We start from the raw sequence: 24,705 nt of genomic DNA on the forward strand, positions 1-24,705 counted from the left end.
GAGGATGGGAGAGCGAAAATGGCTTAATCGATGAAGGGGTGAAGATTTAGAAGATGGAGAAGTGGTGGCTAGAACTCTAAATACGGGAGTCGACTCTCAAAACAGAGGATGAAGAGTGAAAACCTTAAGGTTGTGTTCACTTCGCATGAATGGAATGGTGCCGAAAAGGAATGGAATGGGAATGGAATGGGAAAGGAATGTTCATTCCATTCCCTCCAATTATGTAGGATGGAATGAATGAAATTAGCCAAAAAATTTAATTTAATTGTAATGGAAGTCATATTTAATTTAATCATTGTAAAACCTGATTGTTAGTGTTAATTTGAAAAAAAAAATTTCGATCGACAAAATAAACACAATTAACTAGAGATAACATAATATAAATTTTAAATTGAACTTCAGCAAAATAAGTTTAAAATAAAAATCAAAAAGTCTCATACAAGCACCCATCAAAGTTTACGATACTAATACAAGGCACTTATTTCAACAACTACACACCAAAGTTTCGCTACTTGACCATGTAAAAACAACAGAACAACATCAAATTTATTTTCAGTTTTTGCAACAGCAGTTCAATGTCCACATCGCGTTATTCTTTGCCTTCTCCAGACATGCAATTATCTTCCTGCCATACAGGTTGCTGCGCATGGTGACAGTTCCTGTTCCATCAGAAGCAAATATCTAGTTTAGAACATTGCAGCTTAGCATATAGATAATATCAACAATCGTTATAAAAATCATGAAATACAAGTTTGGAAGATATCCAATGAAAAATGTACATGCAAAATTAAAGACAATTTAAGTTCAAGAAGTCATCTTTTGATACTGAAAGTGTATAAATTTTAGAATTGGAAGGTTTATAAAGCTGGGTGTATGTATATGTATGTGTAAGTCATGGGTGCTTATATATGTATGTGTATTAAAATTAAAGCAATCTCTCAAAAATCAATAAAAAATAAAGAGTAAATAGTAAAAGAAAGAGTAAATAGTACATGTATACTTGCTACATTATGGTACCAGAAACGAATGCACATAAGAAAATGACAGATTGCATTAGCAGATAAATTACTATTTGATGTTTTTTAGGAAATAGAGTTCACAAGTTGTCCATCAAAATAAACTAACCTGAATAACCTAAATGCTGAGAAAAGAATCTAGACAGAACAGTCCATCTCCAACAAAGTAGAAAATATGAAGAAAAGAGATAATCATATATAAGTCATGTTTAATGAACCAAATCAAAGAAATCAAAAAGAAATGGATCATATATCCATTCGGAGATTTTCAACGAAACTAGCAGGGCTTTCATGAATCAGCCTATGTATATATTGATTTCGCTCCATCTTATAAATCGTGTATCGCTCTCTCAAAGTTTTTCTCGTCAATTGAGAGAGAAACATGAGATGAAAAACAGCATTGAACGATAAAATCATTCGCATCCATAGTGTATATACTAAAATAGCTTTCTTCTTCCGAATATGTTGAATCATAGTCAACGGAAGTCGGGCCATGGCTACATTAAAACATAACAACAGAAAAAATTATAAATAGACTGCTCAATACACACAACTGGCCTATATAATGGACCAGAATAACTATACCATTTAGCCTAAAGAACATGGAGCAGGTACAGAACCAAGGTAGCATATTCGGTAAATATAATCCCAAACTATGATCACAAAAACAGAAACTCGACCAAACATGCAACGCCTACTACTATTTTGATGCAATCATTAGTTAAAGATACTATAAGAAGGAATAAGCATGAACCAGAATAACATTCTAGTTCTCTTCATATAATCAGGATATGTTATAATTTTCAATTAACTTAGCAGCTAACCACACGGATGAATTGACCCTCTAACATTTTATCAAGCAATCAGATTGCATGCTTCTTTTATATACATTCACCACTTTTGCCTTTAAAAGGAAGTACAGTGAGATACAACTAGCAAAGGACGCACCTGTCAAATGATGAAACAGGCGACTTTCTGAAGAAGTAGTCTGCAGCAAAACAGATGAATAAGGATATAACTTAACAAAAATGATCACAATCAGCAATCTGATTAATAGTTCAGCATTAACTTTAGGACATAGGGTGCACCAGTTAGGCACAACAATGTATGAAGCAGGCTCAACTATTAATCTGCAACATATGTATGCCAAATGGATCAGAGCAACTTCTTAATAATAGAGCGAGAAGAACAGCCAAAGCTTACCTACTTCTAACTCCAAGCTCTATATAATTTCCATCTTAATAAATCTTACCATAAACTTCAGAAGCCTATGGAGTTCTATCAACTAGGGACGACAATATATCCTATAAGTTACTTTGCTTAGATGAATGCCAGAGACACCAAAGTTTAAATTGAGTACTTCATTTGTAAAAGTATTTCCAGGCTAACTCTGTACATACGAGTATAGAGTTGAAAGAAGGTAAAACTAAATGGAATTAGCAAACACAGACCAACCTAAACACATAATACTAATTCCCAATAATCACACGTAAACAATGCAAATGTAGATAATCTGTGGACTCCAGCGACTACCCTTGAACAACAAAACTGGTCAACATCAGTTTCTCCCTCATCCACCAGCACATTACACTTAACAATAACAAAAATTGTAAAAATGATTTCACTAACCCCTCAAATTAGTAATCACATCAACATTATCCAACAATATAATAGTGAAACAATCACCCAAATTGACTACATTGAAACATAAAATCAATTGGCCTATAAAATCAACTCAAACATATAAATCAAACATTTCATAATATCGACAATGCATACATAATCACAATCAACAATTCAAGCTGTAAACATGATAAAATGTAAATTCAATTAAATCAAATGTAAACAATTCAAGCTGCATACATAATCAAAATTACAATTCAAGCTAATGCAGATGAGAGCGTTAAAATCAACAATTTAAGCTAATACGAGAGAGAGAGAGAGAGAGAGAGAGAGAGAGAGAGAGAGAGAGAGAGTCAAAATCAAACAATTCAAGCTGATACATGGGGGGGGGAGAGGGGGAGAGAGAACTAACCGAAACCGAGAGAGCTAATTGAGAGAGAGAGTGTGCTTGAGCGCTAATTGGGAGAGAGAGAGAGAGCGCTGTTCGTAGAGAGAGATAGCATCGGAGAACAGTCGCTAGGTTAGAGAGGAGAGGTCGTCTGTTTTTCCACGCCCGGCATTTTAATTTGACAAAAGAAATGAATCTATACCAGGTGTTTTAAAATGAATGAGTTGATTTTTATTTGGCCCAAACGGAATGAACTCGGAATAGCTAATTCCATTCACCTGGCCTAATCAAACGACATAATTTTTCATTCAACCCGGAATGACCATTCCATTCAGCCCAAAATCATTTCATTCAGGTGAAATGAATCCAACCTAATTTTTTGTTATTGAGTGTTACTACTATAAGTGTGATATCTTAAACACGAGATTCACGTCGCAATAAATAAGATCCAAATGGCGACATCAGACAAGCTGCACCCATGACCCAACAAAATAGCAACTACACAATACACGGCTCCCTCTCATTTCTAACCAATCTATTCAACCACTTTTCAAAAGTAACCAGTTTTTTTTCGAGCTTTCAAAACTAACCAGTCTAAATAACCGAGAAAACGCGACCTAAACCAGAAAAATATTCCAGTAAGGGTCGCGCTTTGAAAGAGCGACCCAAACACAAAAAACCCCGTTGGGGTCGCTCTTTCAAAGAGAGACCCATGCTGCCATATTTCCATATGGGTCGACCTTTGGAAGAGCGACCCATATGGGTTATTTTAAAAAAAAAAATTCAAAAATCGGAAAATATTATTTCAAAGGCGACCCATATTATTTATATTATAATATTTTATAATATAATTTATATAATGATATAATATAAAAATATTTTATATTATATAGTGATACATTATTTGTGATATTATATTTTATATTATTATATTATGTAATGATATAATATAATATTATAGATTGTAATATTATATTTTTTAATTTAATTTAATTCGGAAATATTTTTTCCTTTATCTAATTTTTACCTAATATTTTTTTATTTACCTAATATTTATAGTTTATTAATTATTTATCTAATATTTAAAGTTTTATTTACCTAATATTAAAATGTGATGCAGAGAATTATTTTTTGAGGAGTGTGCAAATAATTTTGATTGTATGGTCACATCTAAGCCAGTAGGTTTTTTAGCTTTTTATTACAAAACATTGATTTAACACTGGACAAAGCTGCCAACTTCATTGAAATCATTCAAGAATTCAATAAGCCAGCCTGTTGTTACTGCTCAAATATTCACTTTTTTGCTGAGAGGACGTTTTTCTGCAAATCCATTAAGTAGAGAAAGCAATCTGCATCAAATATTCAAGCCTGTTTGCAATTATGATTTTTTGAAAAGTGTGCATCATCTGTTTGCACTTATGAGCTCGTTTAAAGTCATGCAATTTAAAAGTCTCAATTTAATTTAACGGTTATATAATATAAAATATATAATGTAAATAATAAATATATATATAAATTAAAGATTGAAAAATATATATATATATATATATATATATATATTTATTTATTTATTTATATATATATATATTATATATGTGTGTATATATGTATATTATTTAATGTATTTTTCTAAAGAGTGTGAAAAAAATTTAAAACGTATGGTCAAATCATCTGTTTGCAATTATGATTTTTTTGAAAGTGTGCATCATCTGTTTGCAATTATGAGCTCGTTTAAAGTCATGCAATTATGAGTTTTTGAACAGTGTGCATCAGCTTTTTTTGTATGGTCACATCCCTTACATTTAACACATAGTGCAGCATGCAATAATATCAATGGATTTATGCAGTAGCTTGTTCAGAGAATCATTCATTACTTTATTGCTCATTGATAGATTGACTGCATACCAATAAGTGGACACAAAAATTGCATGCACTATTGAAGCACAGTGGTTAACTTTGAAATTCGTCCTTAAAAGTTGAAGCATTTGAAATTCGTCCTTAAAAGTCTCAATTTAATTTAACGGTTATATAATATAAAATATATAATGTAAATAATAAATATATATATAAATTAAAGATTGAAAAATATATATATATATATATATATATATTTATTTATTTATTTATATATATATATATATTATATATATGTGTGTATATATGTATATTATTTAATGTATTTTTCTAAAGAGTGTGAAAAAAATTTAAAACGTATGGTCAAATCATCTGTTTGCAATTATGATTTTTTTGAAAGTGTGCATCATCTGTTTGCAATTATGAGCTCGTTTAAAGTCATGCAATTATGAGTTTTTGAACAGTTTGCATCAGCTTTTTTTGTATGGTCACATCCCTCATATTTAACACATAGTGCAGCATGCAATAATATCAATGGATTTATGCAGTAGCTTGTTCAGAGAATCATTCATTACTTTATTGCTCATTGATAGATTGACTGCATACCAATAAGTGGACACAAAAATTGCATGCACTATTGAAGCACAGTGGTTAACTTTGAAATTCGTCCTTAAAAGCTGAAGCATTTGTGGTTGCCTATCCACAAAACCATCATCACTTGAAAAAACCTCATTGGCAAGCTATCAGAAAACCAAAACCACCAAAAGCAAACCACTCCAAAAAAACCAAAACAAAGATGGACGGTTACGTAAACGTCAATTTCTTCTGGGGAGGTGAAATCATAAAACAAGATAACGATGTTCTCTACACCTTAGATCCGAAAGAAATGATGTATGTGAAATTGAGCAGCTCACTTGAAGAACTACGAGATATGGTGTTCGGGTTGATGCATATAAGTAGGCATCATTGGGATGTCAAGCTTAGTGTGAAATATCCTCGAATCGGGGTTAGTAACCTCGTTTCGGGGTTCTTTGTGAAGTCTGTTAAATCGGACGACGATGTTCGTAGGATGTTAAGTATCCCCGAGAGATTTCACTTGGGTGGAGACGTATCATTGTTTATCGAGGCCGAGAGTATTGCTCAACCCAGCCAACACTATGGAGGCGAGTATGGGGGGAACTATGGACAAACCGGACAAACCGCTGCAGGTGGCCAAGTTTCAAATTATGTTGAAAACTACGGTGGGAGTTTTGGAGGCGATTATGGGGGAAACTATGGACAAAGCCAGGGCATGCAAGGGTGGTCTAGCGGCTACAACTACGGGACGATTGGAGAGTATGGTGGTGGCTCGAGTAATACGGGTCGTTTTGTTGTTGAAGAGGTTGTGGACGAGGACGATTTGAGTGGTAGACAGCCATCACCGGCTCGTCAAACCCCGAAAAGAGGTGCAGCTATAGCTCTTGCACTGGAGAACCAGGAGGATGATGAAGAGTATGGCTCGGAAAGAGCCATAAGCAGCAGTGACGATTCGGAGTGGAATCTATCACAGGAGGATGTTCCGGAAAGTGAAGATTTTTCGGAGGTTGATTCCGATGAAGAAAGAGAGGGAAACATGCACTTGCAAACACAGGCATTGTCTATTCATGAACCTAGAGCTGCATGGTTTGGATCCCAGGATTACGAGCCTGTGATTGTGTCCAACAAGGACGCAGTTATGTCACTCGGGTTTGATCCCGCCAACGATGAGTTGACCGAAGGAGCTCTATTTGCTACCAAGGAAGTGCTCATAGCTGCTGTGAAACATGCACACATAAGTACAGATCGAAATTTCATCGTGGAGAAAAGCTCCACGCAAGTCTACAAAGTTAAATGTGTGGTTTCAAACTGCAAGTGGAAGCTAAGGGCCGCGAAGAAGAAGTCCCACGGCCTTTTTCAAATAACTAAATGTCCAGAGATTCACACATGCCTACTGGATAGACCCACGCAGGACCACCGCAAAATTTCAGCAAAAATGATTGGCTATGTGGTTGCTCCCTACGTAAGTCCTACAACCTTGGATATCATTATATGTCTAAATATTATCGTTTATTATTCATCGTTAATGTTAATATATTTTCTTTCAACAGATCTCCCAGACCCCTCAATTGAAGGTAAGCAACATCATCACAATGGTCAATGATGAGTACCACCATTTGGTTAGTTACTTGAAAGCATGGAGGGGGAAGATGGCCGCCATGGAAAGCGTTTATGGAAGCTGGAAGACAACCTACAACGAGCTCCCTCGGTTCCTTAATGTCATGGCCAGTACAAATGTCGGAAGTATAGTTGTGGTTGAGGTTGTTCCACATCATAAAGAGAGGGGTACATCGACATTTGTTCGTGCATTTTGGTGTCTAAAAGCAATGATTGATGGTTGGCAGTATGCACGGCCAGTTATTTCCATTGATGGTACATTTCTTAAGGGAAAATATAATGGGAAATTGCTGGTCGCGGTGGGAGTCGACTCTAATAACCACCAATATCCCATATGCTTCGCCCTTGTTGATGAGGAAACAACTGAAAATTGGTCTTGGTTTCTACGTCTTTTACGTAGACATGTATGCCGAGATAGATTGGGGGTTTGTATTATATCTGACCGTGCGACGGGGATCCTTGCTGCAATGAATGACGAAGCGAGTGGTTTTACCCCGCCGATGGGCTATCACAGATTCTGCCTCCATCATGTTAGGAGCAACTTCTCCAAGGCATTCCCGGGAAAGGAGCTTAAAATGTTAATGTGGCTAGCCGGCAATACGCCACAGATTAGGAAATATGATGCCTACATGAAGAAGATTGGAGAGCTTTCGCCTCAAGGCTTGAGGTGGTTGCTAGGGATAAGTCCAGCCCTCTGGACTATTTGTCATGACACAGGCCACGCTCGTTTCGGCCAAGCTACCACAAACATCACGGAGAGCTTTAATGGTAACGTGCGCGTGGCTCGGCACCTACCTGTGACCGCAATGATTGAATTCATGTTTTATAAAACTGTTAGGACGGTCAATAAGGAGAGGAACGCAGTGCTTGAGGGCATTGGGGAGGGTCATGAACTTTGTCTAAGGACGAGAAATAAGTTGGAGAAGATTGCAGCCAAAGCTAACACACACCGGGTCGAGACATTTAATAGAGGAACCGGTTTGTTCTCCGTAAAGACGCAAAGGTACATGGTAAAAGGGTGCAATAAGGGCGGGAACACGCAGGTGGTTGACATAACTCAGCGTACATGCACTTGCGGGAAATGGGCTTGCCACCGCCTACCGTGTTCACATTTGATTGCTGCTTGCAACCACAATCACTTAAACTGGAAACAGTGGATTGGCCCCTTCCACTTCAACTCTACTTTGTTGAAATTGTGGGAGCCAATGATATATCCATTACCAGCAACTGGGTATTGGGATATTGATTTGCCAGTGCAATGGAGAATGTTTGGAACTGTGGTACCGAACGAGGCCTTGCGAAAGAGAAGGCGTAAACGAGGAGAAAGGGGTCAATCCGTCAGAATACGCACGGAGATGGACAGTTCCCGTACAAGTCACAAATGTGGCCGCTGCAAGCAAGAAGGACACACTAGACGTAGTAAAAGGTGTCCATTGTACAATGTTGACCCTACTGTGTAATTTACTTGCCATTTTCTTTTTAGTCCTTGTTTTTAATTGTTAATTTGTATTTTCCTTTTCAGTCCTTGTTTTTTATTGTTACTCTGTATTTTTCTTTCGTTTTTTATTGTTAATCCAATTTTGTTAATTAATTTAATGTAATGGTGTTGAAGCAATAAATAAACTTCAAGGAAACAGAAGCATTCGGGACAAGATATTACATGCTGGCAAAAGAAAGGCTGTAAAGAAAAGATTCTGCTCAGTTAAAGGACAATATATAATAAAGTAAAGTGATGTGAAAAGAAAGGCTGTATAGATTAGACTACACACTGGCAAACCATAGCAAGCAACGAAATAATGCTCATATTCACATGATCAACAGTTGTATCTCATAATGCTGATATTCACATGATCAACAGTTGTATCTCATAATGCTGATATTCACATGATCAACAGTAGTATCTGATAATGCAGAGGGTCACATGGTGTACAGTAGGTCATAAAGTAAAGGTTCTGCAAAAGTAAAGTGCCTCACTGTAAAGATTAGACTGTACAAAGTTTCTCACTTTATAGATTAGACCCACGTTTTCATACTGCCAAACCATAGCATGCATTGAAAGAAAAGATTCAGCTCATTTAAAGGACTTGTCAATTCAAAAATTGACAAGTCCTTTAAATATATTCAGCTAAACAATAATCCATTCGCCTATAAATAGGTCTTCATTATGGTTGATACACATACAAGCAACTAAACAAACACAAAATTCACTCATCACTTAAGCTGAAAATGGATAAGGGCAAGGCACCAATGGATAAGGGGAAAGCACCAATGACCCCCGGCTGCGAAAAACGCCTCAAACAGCAACAAGATAGGAGACAGCCGGAGCTTGTGTTGGAGGGATGCGCAACAACCGAAGCAACCAACCTAAACCAGCTCCTAAAAGCAAGGCACCACCGGTCGTGCAACAAAAGAAAACTCGGCCACCGTTGGGACGGATGCGCACTGACTTTGACATCAAGAAAATGATAGAGGAGACGAGAGAAGAGAGACGTCTCGAGGTTGAACATCAAAAGAACGTGAAGAAGTGGAACAAACTCTTCCGTTATATTTGCAGGTATGTTTATAGGAGGATTAGAAGGGGCAAAGATTGGGTGATGACGGAGGCGGAAGATGATATCCATAACAGAAAATTCCCTGAAGTTCACAAACTCTATTTTCAACACCATCGTGAGATGGGTGAGATGGATATCCCATTTGGTGATTCTCGCATGAGGTATTATGCGGCTAAAATCGATGAAGAGTGCGCCGCACTGCAGGCTAAACTCGAGGGAAGTCAGGAAGCCAGATTTTGGGCCGAGTGGGGAGATGTGGACAATGTAACTTATCAGTGCCGTCGAGTGCAAATGCCTACCCCGTGGGTCGATGAAGATGAAGTGGAAGGCGGTGTTGCTGATGATGGTGGAGACGATGATGCTCACGCTGAGGACGATGAAGATGATGATGAAGGATATGATTCCGACTATATTGTGGACCTCACTCAGGATTGAGAACTTATGTCATGTTCTCATTTTAATCATATGTAATTTCCCTTCAGTTTATGTAATGCTTCTGTTTCGTTTAAGTTTATGTAATGCGAATTACCTTTTAAGTACAATCTATATGAGCTTAAATATTTAAATATGACAATCTATAATATTATATTATATCATTACATAATATAATAATATAAAATATAATATCACAAATAATGTATCACTATATAATATAAAATATTTTTATATTATATCATTATATAAATAATATTATAAAATATTATAATATAAATATTTACTAAAACTTCAATTAAATATATAAATATATATATATATATATATATATATATATATCACTATATAATATAAAATATTTTTATATTATATCATTATATAAATTATATTATAAAATATTATAATATAAATAATATGGGTCGCCCTTTGAAATAATATTTTCCGATTTTTGAATTTTTTTTTTTTAAAATAACCCATATGGGTCGCTCTTCCAAAGGGCGACCCATATGGAAATATGGCAGCATGGGTCTCTCTTTGAAAGAGCGACCCCAACGGGGTTTTTTGTGTTTGGGTCGCTCTTTCAAAGCGCGACCCTTACTGGAATATTTTTCTGGTTTGGGTCGCGTTTTCTCCGGTTATTTAGACTGGTTAGTTTTGAAAGCTCGAAAAAAAACTGGTTACTTTTGAAAAGTGGTTGAATAGATTGGTTAGAAATGAGAGGGAGCCCACAATACACATATGATGTATGTATTAGTTGACAGCCTGAAGCAGGATAAGATTGCCGTGTTTACACAAACGACTAAATAATTAAGTTGGTGAACGTTTTGCATCTAAATTATTGCCGGAGCAACATAATTATGTCATTGGAGAGGACATATGGACCATGCTGAAAAAAACTATACATATGATATAGTCTGGACAGGAACGTGCAACAATATTGTCACCATCTAACAGTATATCATCGTGTAAAATGCGTGCAAAATATATCATGTATATCCAAATCCCCTATGATCTGTCATGTAAATATAAATTGAAGTCAGAAATTATTATGAAAAATAAAGTTTGCGCAACCATAGATTCTATAATTCTACAATAAGTTTTTTAAAGCATAATAAAACACATGTATCTTGCACCGAATTTAATATAAATATGAAAATATTGTTATACTTATTGACTAGAGTGCAATAACCAGGACTGCTGCATCCCGAACAAAAGAAATAGAACTGCTGCATTGTGAATTTGGTAAATTTGAAAAAGAGAAAAAGAAATAATTGGACTCATTTTCTATAATTTGTTTTGTAAAGACCGGTATTCTTCCTATTTTAGGTTACTTCAATTTTTTTTAATATTCTTTGTAACTCATTCCGGTAGTTATAATTTATATAATTTATATCTTAAGCCGTTAAAAAAGTAGATTATCATGTAAATTGATTTTTAAAATTTAAAATAATTATTATATTTTTGATAAAACAAAGAATCACGTACTAGCTTACCAATTAAAATCAAACATACTGTCGGGTCATTTACGATATATTGTGAAAATTCTTTTGGAACATTTAACGCTGCTCATTATTTTAACGCAACGTTTTTTCTTTTAAAATAAATGCAAAGCAGCGGTTTCGAGTCCACAGGATCGGCTTGTAGCAGATTTTAAACCTCTTTTTCAAAAAAAAAAAAACCGTTACAATTTACGATACTCCCTCCCTCCCCTCATTTGTTTACATTGGGGGACGGGGACTCATCACACATTCGAATATTCTCGTAAAACATAGTTTGATAAATTATTTTGAAATTTTTTTTTCTGAATAAAAGTTTGTTTATATTTTGGCTTAATGACTTTTTAGCCCTCGAAGTATGGGTGTAAGTTCCGATTTGGCCTCGAAGTTTAAAAACGTACTTTTCGGCCCTCAAAATATCTTTGAGGTACCTTTTAGTTCTCTTTAAAAATACCGGTATAAATCGAGGGATAAACTTGACAATTCATATTCGGGATAAAATTTGGGGGTACCTTTTAACCCTTAGAGCAAGTCCAATAGGTGTGCTAAATCAAGTCTTAAATCCAAAAATAGGGAATATGGGATCAAATTGCACTCCAACACTATGCTAGTGATGTGCTAAATCACTAGCACAAGCCTCCCCTTCCCTATTTTTAGAATATGCTAGCCACTTCTAAACTAATTTTATCATTAAAATATTCATTTCTCTCTCTCCTCCACATCATTTCTCTCTCTTTTTTCCCTCTCTCCTCCACTATTTAATATTATTATAATAATAGGGAATGGATATAGGGAGTACTATTGGAGCTCATGTGCTAAATGTTGTGCTAAATCACTAAGACATATTATTTTATAATATTTTTAGGGAACCTCTTAGCATAGTGTTGGACTTGCTCTTAAAGTATACATCGCGTTTTTTTTAACCCCTAAAGAATACATTAAAATACATTGATGTTCCCTTTAACCCTTAATGTTTAATGCCCCTTTTAACCATCTCGTGTTGAAATGTCAATTTTGTCTACTCCGTTATATACCGGTATACGTCATAAGAGCTAAAAGGTACAACAAAGATACTTTGAGGGTCGAAATGTACATTTTTAAACTACGAGGCCGCATCGGAACTTACACCCAAATTTCAAAACCTAAAAAGTCATTAAGCTTATATTTTTATAAAAAAGAAATAATTTTTGCGGAGTAAAAAAACTGGAAACTAGAGGGATGGTATATGTTTGAGTGTGTAAATAAGAAAAGATAACGAAATCCAAAACACGTTACAAGAAATTGTGATTAAATAGCACTTGTATCGCTCCATTATTATTGTCTTAATAACAGGCTTACATGTAACCCCATATAATATTAAGCAACATCGTCGTCGTCGTCATATCTTGGAAAACACACAACACAAATGGCAAACACTGAAGAGCAGCTTGAAGCTCTTACAAGCGCCTTCTCAGGTTCACACATGCAGATTAATCACGCACATTTCTATTTCAACATTCTCGTCACTCATTATATAATGCTACAATTCATTTAAATCATTTCTTTTGGTGAATTGTGTTTTTACTTTAAGCCTTTTTAATTATCGTTGTTTTGTATATATTGAATCTAGATGGAATCAGGTGGTGCTGATGTATTTGTGTTTTGAATTGTGTGTGGTAGGACTTGGAGTTGATGAGAAAATTTTGATTTCGGTGTTGGGAAAAGCCAATGCGGATGACAGGAAATCTTATAGGAAAGGAATTCAATTTTTCGCCGAGGATGATCGCTCGTTTGAGAAGTGGGAGGATGATCATGTTCAACAGCTCGAACGCGAGTTTTCGCGCTTCAAGGTATGAAATTGTGGTTCGTAGCTTGTTATTGTTGTGAGGTCTCGTGAAGAATGAGTGTATATTGAAATTGTGGTTTGTAGCTTATTATTATTGTGAGATCTCTTAAAGAATGAGTGTGGTTCGTAGCTTATTATTGTTGTGAGATCTCCTAAAGAATGAGTGTGGATTGAAATTGTGGTTCGTAGCTTATTATTATTGTGAGATCTTTTAAAGAATGAGTGTAGATTGAAATTGTGGTTCGTAGCTTGTTATTATTGTGAGATCTCTTAAAGAATGAGTGTAGATTGAAATTGTGGTTCGTAGCTTGTTATTATTGTGAGATCTCTTAACGAATGAGTGTGGATTGAAATTGTGGTTCGTAGCTTGTTATTATTGTGAGATCTCTTAAAGAATGAGTGTAGATTGAAATTGTGGTTCATAGCTTATTATTAATGTGAGATCTCTTGAAGAATGAGTGTAGATTGAAATTGTGGTTCATAGCTTGTTATTATTGTGAGATCTTTTAAAGAATGAGTGTAGATTGAAATTGTGGTTCGTGGCTTATTATTATTGTGAGATCTCTTAAAGAATGAGTGTAAATTGAATGCTAACATCAGCACCTTCTTGTTGATGCACAAGAGGGACTGCCGTACTGAAGAGATGAGTCTGAATTCAATAGATAGGAATTAGGATCAGCGGTGGAGTGAGTCCTTTTGGGGATCTCTGGCTGCAATTCGTGGATTTGTGTATTTACTGTATATAAAACAAATATTCAATATTATTATTAAAGCTCGACTTGATATCTTTAAACTTTTTTTTTGCAAGATCAGCTGGTGATTTTAACTTTTTTATTCTGATCCATATTATTATTTTTTGAATGTATAAAATGGGAAGTTGAGGGGCTGATGACTGTCTTTACCCTCGCCACCATGTGGTTCCACCGCAAGATAGTGTATCACTTTAGAGTAACAATAGGATTGCGATTGTGAATTGTAAATGTATTCTAGCAGTCTCAATTTATATTGGTGCTGTTTGTTATGTGATAGTAGAATGCGATGGTGTATTGGACTATGCATCCATGGGAAAGGGATGCTCGTATGGCAAAGAATGCTTTGTTGAAAGGGGCCCAGTCGTATAATGTGATCGCAGAGATTGCATGTACTAGATCATCAGAAGAGCTGTTGGGTGCAAGAAAAGCTTACCACTCCCTGTATGATCACTCCATTGAGGAAGATCTTGCTGTCAATGTTTCCGGCCCGGAATGTAAGGTGAGATTTCACATTCTAGGTGCTCTGATAGCTTTTTTAGAGTTCAGAACATTAATTTAGACATCAAAATTTTTGAAAGTTTCATTTACTTCCAATTGGTACAAAGTATGTTGCACTTGGGAAGGAAATTATGTAGATTTATATACAAGTTGAACTGTATGATTAGCAGTTTTACTTGCGCGCCATGAAGTGAGACACTACCAAAAACAAATGGAAAGCTTTATTCGATTCAGTAAAATTTAAGATTGAAATTTCCAGTTTAGGGGTTAAGTTTAAGTTTCTTTGTAAGATCTGTTTTAAATCTATGAGTTCAGTTGGCGTAACCCATGAAAATGAAACTGTACAACCTTCTTTTAATCATATTTATGAAAAATTATTAATACTGAAAAACCCAAAGTATCTTATCTAGAAAAGTAAGAAAGAAAAGTATGTCTAGAATATGATTATATATTTGTCCTTGAGCAGCTGTTGGTAGCACTCGTAAGTGCTTATCGGTATGAAGGCTCAAAAGTTAACGAAGAAACTGCAAAATCAGAAGCCAAGATATTCTGCAATGCCGTTAAGGATGCGTCCAAGAACCCTGTTGAGGATGAAGAAGTTATAAGGATCCTAACAACTAGAAGTAAGCTCCACATCAGCACTCTATACAAACACTACAAAGAAATCTGCGGCAATAGCATGGATGAGGTACAAATTAAAATTTCTAGCTCCACATCACCACATTGTTTTATATAATATGGAATCAGTTTAATAAACATGTGAATTCCAGGATCTTGACAAGGAGTCACTCTTGAAAGTCACGGTTCAGTGCTTGTCTACCCCAGAAGCATATTTTAGCAAGGTGATGGACTAATCGCATTTTCATTACATTATATCTTGATTTTGGAACATCTCGTTTAATTCTATATTGTTTTTATCACCTGCAGGCATTGGATGATGCATTAAATGGAGAGGCGGAGGAGCATACTAAGGATGCTCTAACTCGAGTAATCGTTACCCAAGCGGATGCCAATCTACAAAAGATCACAGAAGAGTACCATCACAAGTACCGAGTTAATATCTCAGACAAAATTGATGAAGAGGTCAACGGAAACTATAAAGATTTCTTACTGACAGTGCTTGCTAGAGGACGCTAATCATATATTACTGATTCTAGCTGTCCTGCAGTCACCCTTTTGAGTTACCGCTTCTATGTTTTTGATATCTTGTGCTTTTATGAGTACCGTAATGCTGTTCTGGAAATGTTCTGCACTTGTTTTATCTGAGAAATAATTAATATTTTATGTTAAGCTTTTCAAAGTGTTGCTCCTTATGCACCCATTATACAAACAATGTTCGTTTTTGTATGCATATTGGTTTGTTTTCGGTACTCAATCGCCTAAGAGCATCTCCAACGGTGTTGGCTATAATCATTGGCTAAATTGGACCTGTAAGACGTTATGTAAAATTTGTTGAACCTGTAAGACATTTCTCTTCAATGGTATTGGCTATATTGGTTGGCTATAATTTAAAAATAGCATGTTATTAATATTTTAGATTGTTAAAATAGAATATATCAGTTCAATATGGTAATAAATGATGTGCAATCTTCCTACAGATTTCTTACAGACCTGTAGAGGTTCGACAAATTTAGCCATCCATAGGAGGTTGGCTAAATTTATAGACAACAGGTCACTGTGGTTGGAGTGTGAATTTTTGAAGTGGTTGGTTAAATTTTTTATTTTTGGCATGACAACTCATCTTTTAGTTAAGGGGTCTTCATGGTTGGAGATGCTCTAAGATGTTTTTTGGGTAGCATGAAAATCTTTTCATTCCCCATCTCATACCTCCCTGTCAAAGTCTTGGAGGTGATCTAAGCTATAAGCTATAATATTAGATGATTATCCATATATTATATTATAGCCAACAAATATACATAACGCTCTTGGAGTTGAACTAACCTCTTGGTTTTAATTTACCTTTTTTAAAATAAAATTACGTGGACATTGATTTAGGATTTATTATTAATAGGGGATGGAACTAACGGGGTCATTCTTAGTTAAAAAATATATCTGTTGATGATGAAAACCAGGACTTCACTCTTAGTGATCGTTAGTTTACAGATAGGAAGTTAATTCCTATGTAATTTGGTTGATAAAATAGGTTTTAACTTCTTAACGGAAATGTATGTTACCAAGGGGTCTAGATGAATAACTTCCTGTATTGAAGGTATTTAATATTTCCCCAACCTAATGTCAATCAAACAATTTCATCAGGATTGGATAGTTTAAAGAGTGTAAGCAGATCAAAACAAATTAATCTTATCAATTTTTGTGCTTATTATGTGCACATAAACACGCCATAAAAAAAACTGTTTTATCAAATACTACTTCCTAGGAATTTCTACTTCCTAAGTATTTAGATGTCGACCAAACAAGTACTTAGTTAATTATTTTTAGAAAAAATGCATTACGTACATTTTCTAGAAATAGATTGTTTAATTCAGAAAAAATATATGATAAGTCTAATAGGGTCAGACAAACACCGCAGAGATTAAAAATACTGAACAGTCTTCGTCAATCGTCAGTTAGGGTACCAGCTGGTTACTTTTTAATCTACCCAGTAATTTATCCAAGAGTTGAAATGGGAACCACAGAAGTTGTCTTCATGGACAAATCCACACATACAGTCAAGAGGGATATCATACATAAACAAAGAGAAATGATAAGATTGTCTAAATAAAAATTCAAACTGAATCATGCACTCAGCTTCCTTGGCATGCCACCTGTGTCACACTCACAGTCAACCACAATCTTTAAGCAATATGCTAATGATTGTGACTTCTGATACATTAGAGTCTAAATAGAAGACTTCCAGAGATGTTCCGGACAGTTTATCCTGTACATTCTCTCGGGGCACTGTATAAAATATATAGCATAATGCCGCTATGTGACTTTCCGCGACAGGAATAAGCGCTAAACACACAAATAACTCTTACAGATGAAGAAACTAATTCTGTCCAGATTCAGAATATATACTAATGGCATTGATCATTTTAGTTACACAAAAACCAGAAAAGGAAAAAGACGATAACATCTAAATCACAGCATCTGTTGCTTCCTGCCAATACTTTAACGAAGAGTTTACTTGTTACAGAAAACCTGGGAACCACTAACTTAACATACTAAATAAGAGGGGCAGATAAACATTGACAAGAACATCAATATATCCATAGCTCAGGTCAAAGCATTCCTGCATCACAAAGTTATAGGCAAACCATCTTTAGAGGCAATAACTTTAAAGTTATAATACAACTTATTTCCAATTGATATAAACTCAAAACATATTTATATTAAAACCTCAAACAGGTTCATGATGATCCGTACCGAACAGTTAGTTGGATAGAGTGGTGTGCAGGGGATAACTAGATGAACTAGTTGTGTTTTTCTAATATACTTTCAATGGTTCACAAACGTAGCTACAGAAGTGAACACTTCAATAGAAGGTTTGCCAAAAAAGGATATACAAATTAAATTTACAACAAAATTTAATATGATTCCTAATAGTCCCGTGGCAACCGACTTGGGTTTTAAGAAGGTTTTACCTTGTGTTGCTACTCCATCAGATGTTAATCGTCCAAGTACTTACATCCTTAGTTTGAATCCCTTGGAAAGGAAATCATCTCTACAAATAAACCAGGACAACGCTTAAAATCAGAACAAACAAAGTCATGTGTTTCAAATATGGCAATACATGATAATACTGTATACATGAAAATTCAGGTTTCAACAAACTTTCTTAATAATATATGAGGGTAAAAGGGATTGGCCCATTATCCATCACATCTAGATATTTCCTCGTAATTATAATAAACTGAACAAACCTCGACAAAGTCAAAACATGAAAAACCAAAATATAAACTACATGTATGATGCATCCATGGTTTGGCACAATGAAATCCAAGGGAAGTGCAAAAAAAAATGTCTTAGCCAGTTGAAGTGGGGAACCAACAAACCCGCCCATGCAATCACGGCCAATGTACAATATTATTGCATAAGCATCTGTATTTATATTGGTTGTTAAAATAAATGCTTTTACCTTATAACATACGCTTATCACACATGAATAATGCCCCAGGCCAACAGCCACTGTGATTTATAGATAATTCATATATACCAAAAGCTAGCCAAGCAATAAATGCACCATTGACACAGACCACACACCACACACCACACAAATGACAGAATATATACTACCTGTTCTTATGTTGTTTCTTGTCCTGATTGTCTTGAGATGGCTTCTGCAACGGCTTATCCTGATTATCGTTGGTGAACTGTAAAAGACTCTCAGTGTATAGATAAGACTCAAAATTGATTGGAATTCCACGAATCCAAACATGTTTAGCTGCCTTCCTATTAATTTCATACCACACAAGTTTTGTGCTGTCCACCTCTAGAAGTACACTTTTGCGGCTCTCGGAAAAAGTAATAGGTCTAAAATAGGTAAAAGATCCAAGTGGGCCAGGCTGCTTCAGTGAAAGTGCTTTGGACCAAAGATCTCCCGCCCCGGAAGTATTCATCAGCCACAAGTCAACACGAGAACCACGATACTTATATAGTATTCCAAGGGATTCTTCAACAGGAAACATACTCCTTCTAGGTGTCGCGTTGGGAGGTAAAGGGACTTCTTTAAACTGTTCAAGACCTAGATCAAAACTAACAAAGTCTTCAGAGAAGTTTGCTGGATCTTTGACAGCAAACCAATGCAGAGCTCCATTTGCAAATATGCCTCGATCCCCTATCAACTGAACGTTACTCGGAACATCTTGAATCCGTTTCCAGGAATCAGATTTGAGGCTGTAGACTATGACCTTCATGCCAGAAAACCGAAAACAAGATTCTCCTATCTTAACAATCTTGTAATCATCATTAACATGATCATATCCAAAACCACACTGCACAAACTCAGATGAATCACGAGAACGCGGAAAATCAGCTGGCGCACTGGGTATCTTTCTACCCTTCCTGGTTGACGGATTAAATATAAAAAGCTCATTCATCATATCCTTCGCCACACAAACTAATCCATTTGCAGCACCGAAAAATACAGCACCGGAGACAAGAGCCCCAAGTGGACCATTAATTTCTACAGCATCACCACCACCATCCAAAGCCTCGAAATCCGCCAAGTAAAACTTTCCAACATCATAACCACTGAAAATGACACTACGCTTATTGCACTCAATCATTCTTCTCCAATGCTTCTTACCAAATTCATTGCTATCAATTAAACGACACCATTCTTTCGACACACATCGAAAACGAAGGAGATATTTAACGGGTAGGCGCAATAGTATTTCATTCTCCATTAATTCATAAGGAAGCTTCATTTTCAGAAAATCAACAGCCTGAAGCTTCGAAAACATTAACATATAAACTAATTAAATAATTAGCTAAACAAAAAGGGAAACTATAAGCTGAATACATGAATTACAGATGTAAAGGCGTATGTAAATTTGAACCAAGAATTCTATATAGATATAATGTAGAGAGATATACAAGGAGGTTAAGCAATTACCCAATCTCCAGCGGCGTGCTTTCGGATTTAGAACCAGAGAGTTAACTCTAGTCTATGGACTGAACAACTCGTTGAAATTCCGATGAGTAAATATATATTGATTCAATGGGTTAAAAACCCCCTGTTACATATTCCAACTATTCATTTCCATTATAAAATTCCCGTCCTGTGAAGCAGGATACAAATTTTGGACAGGATACAGTTTTTGTTCGTTAGATGAATATCCGTTGTCAGAATCATAATAAAATTTTGATGTCAGCTTTTTTAATCATTGCACGGAATAATGTGCATTAATATATAAATTTTGGATAGGATACAGTTTTTGTTCGTTGGATGAATTCCCGTCATCAGAATCATAACAAAATTTTAATATGTCAGCTTTTTTAATCAAATGTGATCACAGTTCAAAATCCTTAAAAAGTGTTGGATTTATTAAAAATATATTAAATTCTCGTAAATAGACATTCATCTAAAAAATGAAAAATAATTTATCATTTAACAGATTATAAGTGATTGTCAGAAACCAATACCCTCGTAAAAATGTAATTGGACTTAATTCGTGAAGTCACATAACAAATTTTAATTAGAGATTAATTGAATATAATTAATTATTAATAACCATAATTGATCATTCCGGCGAAAGAAAATCATAATTGATCATCGATTTTTAGAATTGAGGGTGTAATCTATTAGTTGTAGAACGGGGATTGTATGGACAATCATTTTCTGGGAGCAGTAGCGGAATCAGGGGATAGGGGATGCAAGAGCCCCTGAACTCGAAAAAAGAGTGTATATCTAGCCCTCGTTGAATTATCGATGTCGATATGATTTTTTTTAGCTTCCGCTGAATTATAAATATCATAGAGAGGGACTTGCTTTCCAAATTTCAAGGTATGATATTTTGATTGATTCTTGGATAAATTATTATTCTTTAATCTTTTTGTATCTGCTGTGATTTTGATAAAGAGATTTTTAATTGAGGGTTCCGGATTTCTCAAGAATTAGAGTTTCAACTTTGAACAACTGAGTGGTGTATAATTTGATGAACATAATGTGGGGATTCTGCTGTTTGATGAACATAATGTGTGGGTTCTGCGGTTTGTTGAACTTTGAAATTGTTTTTAGAAACGTACTTTAGTAAAAGAAATAAGAAAAGAAAGGAGTTGGGAAGATGATACTGATGAAAGAAAACACACACGAAACATGCCTTTTGCAGAATAGATTTAGATCCCCTCCTAAATACGTTATAAATACGTATTGAACGTTCTTCCCATTTATTAAAGGAATATGTTAGGCACCCCAAAATATTATCCCAAGTTTTTTTCCCAAATTATGTGTCGAAATCTGATTGGTTTCATTCAATCCAATAATAATGAGACCCCTTGTATATACATCAATCATCCGATCACAATTTTCCACTTGTCTATACGACTATACCACAACATTTGGTAAGGAAATTTGGGGGAAAATTTTGGGGTACTTAGCATCCCCCTTTATTAAATAACTTTAAAATTCATTTTCTGATTAACTTACTTCTCTATTTTCGGGTAAAATAAATATTATAATCATGAAAATCATAAGTAGACTATATATTGTTTAGTGAAAAATCACTAAAAGGGATCAAGATATCGAACCGCGAACCGGATTCGCTGGTCATTGTACCTGACTCATAAGAACTAGCGTTTTATGCACCTGATCTCGATAGGGGTGAGCATTCGGTTCGGTTAACCGAAAACCGAACCGAATAACCGAAAAAATTCCGGTTCCGTTAACCAAAATGCAAATTTCAGTTCGGTTTTCGGTAGGGAAATTTGTGAAATTCGGTTTTTCGGTATTTCGGTTTTTAACCGCGGTTAACCGAAAAACCGAATTAATAACCGAACTTTTTTGTATTTTACAAAATATTAATAACATAATTAAGTTGATCTATTCTTGATCCCCCTTGGCTGTTCATAACTGACTCTCGACTCTCAGATCTGCGGAAGTTGAGGATTTCTTAAGTTGTCCTTAGCTCTTGGCAGAATCACTAGTATGCGAACATCCGGAGACGCTTGGAGCAGCAGCAGATCTCCAGAAGCATTCAAGCAGCAGAGCATCTTTGTTTTATGTTAGCTAAATATTGAAATTAAAAACCTACACTTCTTAATATATTAAAGTGCTCATCGTAACTAAACTGAATTTTTTAAATTTTCTGAATGTTTTTTGAAATTTTGCTATTTCTTTTAAAATTTCGGTTTTCGGTAAAAACCGAATTATTTTATTTCGGTTTCGGTTTTAACCGAATATATTTCGGTTCGGTTTTGTAGAGATATTTTCATAATTTCGGTTTCGATTAACCGAAAAAAATTCGGTTTCGGTTAACCGAATGCACAAGCCTAGATCTCGTACCCGAACGACCCGTGAACAACACTGTTTGAGACCCCCTGAATCTAAGGCCTGGTTCTGCCACTATCTGGGAGCAATTTTTCAATATTTTTTCTAGCAACAACCTTTCTGTCATTTTTATAATGGCCTCGAATGAATATATAAATCATGGATAAGACACGTACCTCCTGCATCAAATGTTTATAAAAATTCAAGGAGCTGCGAAGTTATATTATAAGGAGCCTATTGTGAAACTTTCTAATTGATAAATCGTATGGAGGGATTTATGCGGACCCTTTATATAATAAATTCTGGCTACTTCACAATTCCATTTCGGTGAGTTGGGGAGGGATTTATGCAGATCCTTTACATAATAAATATTGCTTCACCTTTCCATTTCTATGTAATGTGTAATAATATGATGTTGTTGATGGAGGAATTTGGTAATCAATAAAGATAAGGTTCGTCGTCGGAATAAAAATCTATCAAGGTGGTTGTTTGAGAAGAAATCCTGCAAAATATTGTGGTTGCGTGTTTATTGATGGCTGGGGACAAGGGAATTGTAAGTTGCTTCATCACTCTCAACTTCCAATCCCTTTAATGTACTTATGTAACCTGTATTTATAATGTTTATCAAATCATATGTAGTTCCTAGAGGCCAAGAAACCTAAATCGAATAGTAGTAGGTTTCTTGGGTGAGCCCGTATCCAAGACGGTGACCCATAGATTGGACGAGTCTTCTAGAGTCTTCTGCCGAGGCGGTTTTGATATGTTTGAAGGGAGAGCCCTCTCCATCAAGATCTTGCGTTGAAGCCCGATACTTCACTCCAAATCCCAATACATCACGGATTCGGTATTACCCCTAACTACTGAAGGTAATACTCACCGTTATTTTTTGTATCTTGAGGGTAGATGCATGGTATAATCGTGTGCCAACCCTTAATGTTTATCGACAAGTACTTATCCCCGGTGAAGATAGCCCACTAGAATACATGAAAAGGTCGCCACCTAAACCACCGAAACATATGATCATCTCAACCCCCCAGTGAGGATAACCACCAGAATACATGATTAAGATATGTGATCATTCTTCGAACTACTCCGAAGAGACTTTCATAAGTATCATGATCACCTAAAACCTTCACACGAGGATAACCCAGCAAAATACAAGATTGAGGGTTGTAGATCACTGTCAGATGTTATCCCCTAAAGGGGTCTTTAAAAGTACCCCGTGGAGGGGGCTTCAATATTTTCTAATTGAGAGGTCTTCATTTAAACACGCCCTTTCCAGGGACAAGGCTCTTTTACACTCAATTTCCAACTACACAACATAATGATGAGTCTCTCCTTTTATCACATACATCCACTAAATTGATCAAAGAAAGCTTGGTTCTTATGAGCGCACTATACATGCCGCCCCCCTCCTTTTATCGAAAGACACATCATCCTTCCCTGCGGGCGGCTTATTTTTTTTAAGGGCTTATTCCTAATCCCATTAGATATAAACTTAATCCATTTATAAATGGATGAATTTGCCTATAACAAGTACTCTCCAAATTATTTTGATATTAAAAATGTTGGGGGAATTTTCATGACCCTCCACTACACCAAATATGGCCTATTGCAACCCTAACATACATTTGTGTTGCATAAAATGTTGCAATAGATAAAAAATTTGCTACTCTATTGTAATATTTTGCAAAGTGTTGTATAAAATAGAAAAGTGTTACGAACGAACTTGTCAAAAACAAAATTTAGACCAAACGCAATACTTTTAAAAACGTTACAATACATAGTTTACAATTTGGCTGAAAAATAGGCGGGGGCTTCAAGTTTAATGGCGGGATATGAAATTTTGGTACCAAAATTTTATTACACATAAATTTTATTACACAAAAATTCTATTACAGTATCCTCAACTCTCTCTCACACTCTCTCTCACACTATCTCTCTCCACCACTATCTCTCTCGCGCGCATCTCTCTCTCGCTCATCGCTCTCACTCACCTCTCTCACTCATCTCTGTGGCTCATCTCTCTGCTCAACTCTGTGGCTGATCTCTCTCGCTCACCTCTGTGGTTCATCTCTCTTTCTCGTCTGCTTTGAAAACGTCTAGAGGAGTAAATTAGAGCTTTGATTTGAGGTAAAACCCC

General features: G+C 35.5%; 3 protein-coding genes and 1 long non-coding RNA gene across 5 annotated transcripts; 2 read left to right on the top strand and 2 right to left on the bottom strand.

The window, feature by feature from the left end:
- Positions 1 to 397: 397 nt before the first annotated feature.
- Positions 398 to 3,390, bottom strand: LOC135149117 (uncharacterized). The gene is made up of 3 exons (XR_010287228.1): positions 3,052 to 3,390; positions 1,965 to 2,004; positions 398 to 659 (listed from the first exon to the last, which is right to left on the bottom strand). It is a non-coding gene; the product is annotated as an uncharacterized LOC135149117 (long non-coding RNA).
- Positions 3,391 to 5,231: 1,841 nt separating this feature from the next.
- Positions 5,232 to 9,402, top strand: LOC135149177 (uncharacterized). The gene is made up of 2 exons (XM_064084163.1): positions 5,232 to 6,919; positions 7,008 to 9,402. The coding sequence occupies exons 1-2, from the start codon at positions 5,678 to 5,680 to the stop codon at positions 8,532 to 8,534; spliced, it is 2,769 nt and encodes a 922-aa protein (XP_063940233.1). The 5' UTR covers positions 5,232 to 5,677; the 3' UTR covers positions 8,535 to 9,402.
- A 3,478-nt stretch (positions 9,403 to 12,880) lies between these two features.
- Positions 12,881 to 15,945, top strand: LOC108200941 (annexin D4). Its single transcript, XM_017369214.2, has 6 exons — positions 12,881 to 13,011; positions 13,217 to 13,386; positions 14,415 to 14,633; positions 15,099 to 15,320; positions 15,403 to 15,474; positions 15,560 to 15,945. The coding sequence occupies exons 1-6, from the start codon at positions 12,963 to 12,965 to the stop codon at positions 15,767 to 15,769; spliced, it is 942 nt and encodes a 313-aa protein (XP_017224703.1). The 5' UTR covers positions 12,881 to 12,962; the 3' UTR covers positions 15,770 to 15,945.
- A 1,668-nt stretch (positions 15,946 to 17,613) lies between these two features.
- Positions 17,614 to 20,327, bottom strand: LOC108200663 (F-box protein CPR1). Of its 2 annotated transcripts, none has more exons than XM_017368892.2 (4): positions 20,190 to 20,327; positions 18,869 to 20,019; positions 18,217 to 18,296; positions 17,614 to 17,864 (listed from the first exon to the last, which is right to left on the bottom strand). In XM_017368892.2, the coding sequence occupies exons 2-3, from the start codon at positions 19,999 to 20,001 to the stop codon at positions 18,257 to 18,259; spliced, it is 1,173 nt and encodes a 390-aa protein (XP_017224381.1). In that variant the 5' UTR covers positions 20,002 to 20,019; positions 20,190 to 20,327; the 3' UTR covers positions 17,614 to 17,864; positions 18,217 to 18,256. The 2 variants fall into 2 exon arrangements, with proteins under 2 accessions (XP_017224381.1, XP_017224382.1); XM_017368893.2 differs by having other exon boundaries at positions 18,869 to 20,025.
- Positions 20,328 to 24,705: the final 4,378 nt, after the last annotated feature.

This window comes from Daucus carota, chromosome 9 (genome assembly GCF_001625215.2).
Source record: "Daucus carota subsp. sativus chromosome 9, DH1 v3.0, whole genome shotgun sequence".
Lineage (NCBI taxonomy): Eukaryota > Viridiplantae > Streptophyta > Magnoliopsida > Apiales > Apiaceae > Daucus > Daucus carota.

Coding starts and splice junctions, on each gene's coding strand:
- LOC135149177 (XM_064084163.1), top strand. CDS start 5,678: ATGGACGGTTACGTAAACGTCAATTTCTTCTGGGGAGGTGAAATCATA. Junction 6,920..7,007: donor GCTATGTGGTTGCTCCCTAC/GTAAGTCCTACA, acceptor TTCTTTCAACAG/ATCTCCCAGACCCCTCAATT.
- LOC108200941 (XM_017369214.2), top strand. CDS start 12,963: ATGGCAAACACTGAAGAGCAGCTTGAAGCTCTTACAAGCGCCTTCTCA. Junction 13,012..13,216: donor TCTTACAAGCGCCTTCTCAG/GTTCACACATGC, acceptor TGTGTGTGGTAG/GACTTGGAGTTGATGAGAAA. Junction 15,321..15,402: donor GCGGCAATAGCATGGATGAG/GTACAAATTAAA, acceptor TGTGAATTCCAG/GATCTTGACAAGGAGTCACT.
- LOC108200663 (XM_017368892.2), bottom strand. CDS start 20,001: ATGAAGCTTCCTTATGAATTAATGGAGAATGAAATACTATTGCGCCTA. Junction 18,297..18,868: donor AAGAAACAACATAAGAACAG/GTAGTATATATT, acceptor GTTTATTTGTAG/AGATGATTTCCTTTCCAAGG.